Genomic DNA, 9,137 nt, shown 5'->3' with positions numbered 1-9,137 from the left:
GTATACTGGGATATATGTGATATATGTGCAATGACAATAAAGTTTTTCAAATTAAAATGTACAGTTGTCCAATTAAGCAGCTGTAACACAGGTGCAGCTTGACTTAACTTTGCACTGCACTGACTTCTTCTCTCCTTTAATCAGGCAGATGAATAATGATTCTGAGTCAGAGATAAAGAAGTTCGTTTGCAGGCGGAAGCAGCAGTGTTTCATGTCTTCATTAAACGTCCTCTCTCAGGATGGACATGTGTGTGATGAGAGGATTTCCTGTAAGGTGAGAAGAAAAGCAGCTGCAGGTCCGTGCGCACAGACACGCGGGGTGTTTCTGGGGAGGGGGTGTATGACAGGTCTGTCTCGTGAATGATTTAAAACTTCCCAGGCCTTCAGTCATCAGTCAGTGAAGTGGTGCGTCTCCAGCAGCAGCAGAAACAGCAGCAGAAACAGCAGCAGCTCCAGCGCGTGTGCGTAAAAAAGGAGCATCAAGATCCACAGAGGTGGAATAAAAGGTTCGGGATGTTTCCCGGTTCAACTTCAGCCTCGACGCCCTTTTCTGTCAAGGATATTCTGAAGCTGGAGCAGCACAGGGAGTTTGAAAATGAAGTGGTGGCTGCGGACCAGGTCGTCACGATGCACCACCACCACCAGCAGCAGCAGCACGTGCACACGCACGTTCACGCGGACTGCAGGCCGGAGCCGTGCAGCGTCTCCAGGACGCAGGAAAATCACAGCTCAGCAGCAGAAGATGAGATGAATGACCAGGGTGAGAAGAAACATGATGATGGTCGAATAATACTTTAGACGTGTCTGTTTATTTTGAGTAATAAGGACATGTCTGTCTGTCTGTCTGTCTGTCTGATCCAAGTGATGAAACTGCCGTGAAACGTCTACAGTTTCATTTTCCACTTCACATGTTTCTGTTAAAAACACAAAAACATTTCAAATATCACTGACAAATGTTTTGCTTATAGCCTGAAACACGTTCTTGTATTTATATAAACACAACATCCTAATATTTGCATATCTATTCTAAACCTCCATAATCCCTCATTCTTTGGCACATTCTTGACTAAAAGGATTGTTTGTTATAACCAATATTCAAACTTCTCCGTTCCAATTTTAAATCTGCTGACAAAAGTAAAAATAACAAGTCTGTTTTGTTCTGTATCTACTTTATTTATTTTTTAAGTAAGAAATAAATAATTCCTTAATTAAAAAAGAAAAAGCCTATAATGTAATTTACATATTTTGAATGAGGTATATTTGCTTCATTTTATTTTAAAACAAGCGACAGTAAAGAGAACATACAAGTATGTTAGAGTGATTTTACTTAACTTTGAATTTGATTTAAAAAAATAGATACGTATATATATATATATATACATATATATACGTATCTATACGTATATACGTATATATACGATATATATATATATATATATCATTCATATATATATATATATATATATATATATATATATATATATATATATATATATATATATATCATTCATATGTTTACATTAATGTTATATTTCTGATCATCTTTATCTTTGCTCAAAGTTTCAAATCACCTGCTCCTCTCTTTTTTACTGGGTGTATTTCCGTCTGATCACAATTAATTTTGTTTCAATGAAATCTCAGCCACTGCTGTGCATTTAATACAATCAACATAGTTTTATTAAAACAAGGATTTCTTTTTTACATTTTTATTATCAGTGCTCGTTTAATAATTCCTCCCCTGTATGTTTTGTTGTTATGTCATTTAGAGTGGCCCCATTTTATTTGAAGTTAAAATGACAACAAAGACCATTTCGATTACGATTCTGTTAGAAATAAATGACATTAGTTTGTTTAATAATACTAATGCCAAACATATATTTCTTACACCTATAGCCTATTAAAGTAAACACATTTCATGCACTGAGTCAAAGCAAAGTGCTTTATTTATTTATGTAACAATCGTATTTCAAAACAGAGCAGTGATAAAATACAGCAGGGGAAGTTCGGGATACTGCAATGAACACAGACTTAAAACGGGTCAAAATGGAATTAAAGCGGTTTGAAAAAAAAATTGACAATGGACACATTGGAGGATAAAAAGAAGATAAAATCACACATAAAAATAAATGAATACAATAATTAAAATACACTTACAGGAGTAAGAGTTTGTCACATCTAAAAGTTTTGGCACACAAAAACTGTTTTATAATAGTTATAAAGTTTGTGATGTTGTGTTTTTCCTCTGCAGACTTGAGTGACTGTTCACCAGACTGCGACAAAGGCGCACTGCAGTGCCGCAGCAGCAGCAGCGGCAGCAGCGGCAGTTTCAGGCCCAGGCAGCGCAGGAAACCCCGGGTCCTCTTCTCTCAGTCGCAGGTGTCAGAGCTGGAGCGACGCTTCCGGCAGCAGCGCTACCTGTCCGCCCCGGAGCGGGAGCAGCTGGCCCGCGTGCTGCAGCTCACCTCCACCCAGGTCAAGATCTGGTTCCAGAACAGACGCTACAAATGTAAGCGGCAGCGGCAGGACAAGACTCTGGAGCTGGCCGGTTTCCCCGCTGCGCCCCGCAGGGTCCCGGTGCCGGTGCTGGTGCGGGACGGACAGCTGTGCGCAGGCGCACAATCGTCTCCGTACAACGTTTCCCTTGGACATTATAACACGGTGTTTGGCTGTGGAAGCAGCAGCAGCAGCAGCGGCGGCGGCAGCAGCGTGTACGGCTGCGGGTTCAACATGTCCCACATGTGTCATAAGCAGCTGGTTGAAGAAGTTCCCTTCACTCACCACGGACACTTTCAGGCTTCTTTACACGGAGTAAGAGGCTGGTGATATATTTACAGCGTTATATGTTATTATTGTATATTTTATTTGTATCTGTTGTCTCTTCTTTTTTTTAAAGAGAGGGATATTAAAACGTTTTGCTGTTTAATTCGTATTTTTTTTGTTATATTGTTATTCTTCTCTATCCTGTGTCTGTTACCATCTCATTTTAAAGCTGTAGTGTGTAACTTATAAGTGGGAGGAAAATAAGGCCTATTTCTGGATTTCACTCTTGGAATGACACTCTTTTTTCCCAAATTCTGGATATGCAGGATATATTAACTTTTATCTTCCACATGAGCGTTGTGGCAGGGTGGTGCTGTGCCAATCTCAGCTGACATAGGGCGAAAGGCGGGGTCACACTCCGGACAGATCGCCAGTCCACATGAATTTTCTAGATATTGCAAACGGCCAAATCCTGTCAACGACAAGCAAATTATCTTAGTGGGAATAAACCTGCCTCCTGTGAAAAGTCTGTAGCTGACTTTGCTCGGCGTGTTTATGTTTGCAGGGGCAGTGATTTTAGCAGAGCAATGTAGCTGTTAGCCTCCACGCCTCCAGAGGAGGGATGTCACCGGGCGACACGAAATCTAAACACACTGCTACACTGAGAAGTGGTGAAGGCCCTTTGAAAAAAAATAAAAAAAATAAATAAATAAATCTTCAAAATGTATGAAAACTCGTGAAGGTTTGCCAAAATATTTCAGAAATTATAATATTTTGCCGGTAGCTATAGGCGTTGCAAAATGACTCCACAGTGCCCCCTAAAGTCAACCTCTGGAAACTGTAAATGCTGCAGGTACCAAATATGAAAATGTAGAGATTATGACCATTAAATTTTGAGGGAAAAGCTGAAGTATCAGCTTCATGAAGTTTCATTTAAATAGAGAACTTTGTGAAATTTGTGGAGTCGCCTTCTTGTGGCTCGTCACTATTCTCGTAGTAAGAGGAGTCCTAATCCGTGATTTAAAGCAACTCAGTGTAAGATTGTAACCATCAAATAATGTTTTATAAGATTATTTTGATGCGGCTTAAACTTACAGGGTGAAAGTGACTTCAGTCAAAGCCTGAGCAGATCTGCATCACCTGCATTGGAACTATGTGCCACAAAAATGATACAACATCCTACCTTACTTTATGTCACTTTAAAGATGGATCATAAATAACATGTGGTCATTGCTCTGCAACGCCAAAGCAGTGGTTTGTAAATGATGACGACTCCTACGCAGGAATAAATGTATAGGAGCGGGTGATATCTGTATTTATTTACTTAGTTATTTATTTTGATATACTTTTGTTTCCCTTTGATGAGAACTAATTCTGTTTTTCTAAACTGAATTGATAAGAATCAAATAAGAAAGGAACAAAAAGTGCTTTATTTACTGGCATAAAAAAAATGATATTTTTATTGATGTATTCATGTTAAAATGTTGGTTTTTTTTACCTCATTTTTGTCACCAAAATGTAACATTTCAATGTGTTTAGAGACATTTTGGACACGTTTTCAGTTGTTTTTTTTGCAAGTATCACAGGAATATTGTGAATTAAATCTGTCAGGATCATTTTCACATGAAATCATCCCATTGTTTGATTTGTATCTGTTTACTTGGGCTTCCAGTCCAAACATCCCCGCCTTAATGTCCAATTAAAAACAACATACCTCAGGTAATTGTTGACGGAGCTTTTCCTCCTCTCGGCTAATCAAACACGGCCATCAGAGGAGCTAATGGCTGCGGTGACATCTGACCCTGCAGCCCCGCTCTATCAAACCCAGCTCATTATTGTCCCATTCACAAATCCCGTGATAAGGCCGGAGAGCTGGTCCTGTGCCGCGGCTCTGCTTGGTAAACAAAGCCGCAGACACAGTGGCTCTTTAACTCTGTCAAGCTCTCAATCAGAGGGGGAAACAGTTCCAGTCCGACCTGTCACTCATCCACCAGATAACACTCGAGTGACTTGCACTGACACCAGTATTTGTCCATTTACTGGTTAACTTTACCACGTGTTAGTTAGCAGGTGATTACTGAAAAACAGAGACACTTTTATTTCAAATGTCATAAACTTATAGGTAGTGATTGAAGAAAAGTTGAAACGTCACAATAGTAGATAAAATGTGTGAGTGTGTGAGTGACTTTTAATGGACCTGAGGAGGAGTAGAAACACCTCCGGGGGAGAAGAAGAAGAAGAGCAGCTGAAGGAGCTAAAGTGTACAGATAAGGATGAAGCTGCAGACACAGAGGAGACCAGACACACTCACAGAGATCACATACGATGATATAATGCCTCTGTGTGTGTGTGTGTGTCAGAGAGAGAAGCAGTGACATTAAAAGTATTCTTAAAAGTCACTATTTTCCACTCAACTCAAATTTATTTATAGAGCACATTTAAAAAGTGTTTTACAGAATGATTTACATACATACAAAATAAAAAAAAATAATAAAAAAAATAGTAAGCATAAAACATTTAAAAAAGAACACAGAATAGTAAAAAAAAAAAAAAAAAAACAACATTAACATGTTTTTCATTAATTTTAAGCATTTTTTCATGTAACTTAATGTGCATTTGGCAAATAAGAAAGTGAAACTGTACATCTGGCACCTTGAGCACATCTTTTTATATTTCATACATTTACATACAAAATCTCATCTAAAGGGACTGGATTACTATACTATACAAACACAATTTCGTGTAGCACATCAACTTCAAACTTTGTTGTGGAAACTATGTTAAACTGCATTGTCCCTTCAATAAATAAATAAACAAATAAATACAGAAGCACCTTGTGTATTTCTTAAGCATATGCAACATCTCCAGTAGTACATTTATACATTTTTAATTAATTGCAGTAGCCATGTTAGTAAAGTAACTAGTTTGCTTTTATTGTGGCTGTGCGGTGAGATCTGTAACTTTATCAACAATGAAATGACACAACGACTACTACTACATACACTCTACAGTCTGCCCTGATGCCCTCTGAGATAATTCAAACATCATCTAACACTTATATGCACTTTTCAGCACATATAAGTGTTTAAATAACTGTTGTCATACACACACACAGTGATAAGACAGGCTATTGAGGTGCTAATGGTTTGTAAAGTGGACCGAGAGAAAATGTGGAATAACAAGTTTCCTGTAGTTGAGAGAGTGGGGGTGGACGAGGCTGCAGTAGATCGTGGTTTTTATCTTTGAATGAAGAGATGATTACACTGCTGTGATTCATGAGGATGTGCTCACCAGTGACAGACAGACAGACAGACAGACAGACAGACACAATACTTTACATCATGTGTTGAGCTCATGCCGTCGACGGCACAGAGAGAGAGAGAGCGGGGAAAGTCGTCGTGTGTCATAACAACATCCTGATAATGTTGGTGTTTATACCTGGAGCTGAGATGACTCGTCTGTGTTCACCTGAATCAGCACAAGAGAATGTTGATTTTGCTTTTAGGAAGTGAATGAAGATGAAACTGGCCTTGAAAGATGGAAGAGCACTGATGGGGAGGCGGGAGGATTATCTGACTTTCTTTTTAGGCTCCATCTCTGGTGAAATAAGCTCATTGTGTGGTTGTTCCTGTGAGTTTCAAGTGGCTGCTGGTTTGTTTGCTCTGTGACTGACTGACTTCACTTGTTGCTTTAAAGCTCCCTCTGTAGGAGAAACTCAACACCACTTCATCACGTCAGGGACAAAAAAAAAGAAAATCTCTTCAATTAATAAAGTCTATTGTCTTTTGTTGTTATATTACATAGTCTTATATAAATTATACCTTAAAGGGATACTTGAGTAGAAGTAGAAGTATTATTTTACCAGAAAATGACACAGCTGGTAGAAGTTGAAGTCACTTTTTTATAATATTACTTAAGTAAAAGTATTGAAGTATATGACATTTACTGTACTTAAGTATCAAAAGTAAAACTCACTTAAAAAACGTGAGTTGAGATTGAGCCATGGTGGCTCAGTGGTGGAGAGTTGTCTCAGTGTAACTGAAACAATTAAACAAATATACTTGTAATACGTTTCCTGTATATCACAAAAAATGAATGAGATTATAAAAAAGAAGGGAGTTTTCAAAATGTTTTGTGAATAACTCATAAATATGATGATATAAATATGTCAGTATGACTTTGAAAAACACATATAAAAGTGTAATAGTGTGTCATACAGGTCTACGTTACTGTGTTGTTTGTGTCAAAATCCAGATCAAGATCCAGATTCAAAAGCATGAAAAATATCTATAATATCTATATAATATCTATAACTAATAACTGAAAAAAAAAAAGCATGTCTATTCAATTAAATTGAAGGGCTTTATTGGCATAGGCAACATGCGTTTACATTGCCCAAGTGTAAAGATAAAACAAAATTACGAGGACAATAAAATATGATATATAATAAAAATGCTGCTGTTTTAAAGAGAAAGTATAAAAAAGGACCGCTTATCTATCAATCTGTGAGACTAACCTGTGAGACTCGTCTGTTCTACAACGTAACACAATGCAACAAACACCTTGAGCAACAGCACAGGTGTGCAGGACACACAACAATATGACAGGATACACTACAACATCAACACTGATGGTGAGCAGATAAAACTAAAGAAATCCACTGAGTGAAGTTTTGAGGCTCGTCGTCGTCTCACACAAAGAAACGTCAGGGAAAACAAGAGAAGACGGATGACAACAACAACAACTCGCTGTGACTTTTAAGAAAACACTGTCAAACGCCAAATTACCTGCTGTGGAAGACAAATACCGTCCCGGGCTAAAAGGTCATAGGTTTCTACACCACTGTGTCTGTCTATGTCGTGTCTGATTGTTGTTGTAACGAACTCAGGGGTCAAGTAGCACAGAAATGTCACTCTGCGGAGCCGCGAGTCAGCACATACTGTAGATTGTCTCATCTTTGCACGGCCGTCCACGCCCAACACAACGCAGGCCTTCAGTGTCAGCACACAGTGACACAGTTAAAGCTCTAGTGTGTAACTTTTGCCTCTGTTCACCACCACAGTGAATTTGACATGAAACCATCAAGTGTGGACTTTCCACTTTAATCTGATGAGGGAAAACATTGCATTAACTTTTGAGAAATTATAAGCTTTTTTTATGCATCATTGACAGAAATCATTGGACAGTTGAATTTGCATTTGGTGGCTTTTTAACCAGTCCTGTATAAAGTACCTTAAAAAAGGATACTTGAGTAAAAGTACAAGTATCTTACCAGAAAATGACTTTGGTAGACGTTAAAGTCACTTTTTATAATATTCAATATTCAATATTCAATAATATTGAATAAAGTACATGACATTTACTGTACTCTTTTACAGTAAAACTTTGATTTAGGTGAAAAAATCTCACCTTAACGATGGTCATTTCAAGCAAAAGTAGTTTTGCTCCAGCTACAAGGAGCAACTAATAAGATGCATTCAAAGACCCTGGTAAATTTCATCACACGCATTTAGTGGAATTTGTGTAATGTGTGGAATTTTATATTGTTTTAATAAAATGAGCAACATTAATTGATAGATTGTATTCATGCTCTTCCCTAATAACACTACATTGTCTCTCTTTTAGCTGAAAGTTTTTTTTATTGTATTTAGTGCCTCACGACCCAAAAATAGCTCAGGCTTTGAAAACAGAAAGAAAAACGAGTCTAGACAGAGGGATAAGAGCTTCCTGTGCTTACAGGTCAACATACTGTACAGGTGCAGACAGACAGGAATTCAAGGTGAAGCGTATCATACTGATGATCTTTACACTGTGTTGACAGGACAGTGGCTAATGTTTGAGAGGAATCTCAGGGGATTTTCTTTATAAAGACTGATCGACAACACAGGACACAGCAAAAATCCTTTTTTAAATTGTGTGTTCTGGTTTATTTTTCATGCAATAACTCACTCATCACACATGGCTTTATATGGTACTATATACTGAGTGTATATAAAGCACTTAGTGTAAATGATGACAGCCTTTTGTTTAATCTTTAATAAAAAGAAAGTCTCTTGTAATACCCGTTTTAGTTACATAATATGCATACCTTTAAAACTCATCTTAAAACCCATTTTTACTCTTTGGCTTTCGCCCCAGTGTGAGATGGTGGTTTTATCTTTTTTTTATAGTTTTTTAGGTCCATCAGGCCTGAATTTTTTCTATTTTATTTGTTTTATTTACTTTACCAACTTTATTTATAAAGCAGCTGAAACAAAGTGCTGTACATCAGAACAGCACTTTGTTTCAGCTGCTTTATAAATAAAGTTGGATTGGACTGGATACAAGGGGGAAAAAAATCTGAATTAATTCCATTCAAACCGCTGCAATTTTCCATC

The 9,137-nt window shown here is 37.7% G+C and overlaps 1 protein-coding gene across 1 annotated transcript; it reads left to right on the top strand.

Moving 5' to 3' along the window:
• Positions 1–325: 325 nt before the first annotated feature.
• Positions 326–2,923, top strand: nkx2.7 (NK2 transcription factor related 7). Its single transcript, XM_058636583.1, has 2 exons — positions 326–760; positions 2,249–2,923. The coding sequence occupies exons 1-2, from the start codon at positions 514–516 to the stop codon at positions 2,821–2,823; spliced, it is 822 nt and encodes a 273-aa protein (XP_058492566.1). The 5' UTR covers positions 326–513; the 3' UTR covers positions 2,824–2,923.
• The last annotated feature ends 6,214 nt before the right edge of the window (positions 2,924–9,137 follow it).

The sequence above is a fragment of the Solea solea genome, chromosome 8, assembly GCF_958295425.1.
Source record: "Solea solea chromosome 8, fSolSol10.1, whole genome shotgun sequence".
NCBI classification, from domain to species: Eukaryota; Metazoa; Chordata; class Actinopteri; order Pleuronectiformes; family Soleidae; genus Solea; species Solea solea.
The sequence above is the reverse complement of the archived record's forward strand: the minus strand, read 5'-3'. Positions and strand labels throughout refer to the sequence as shown.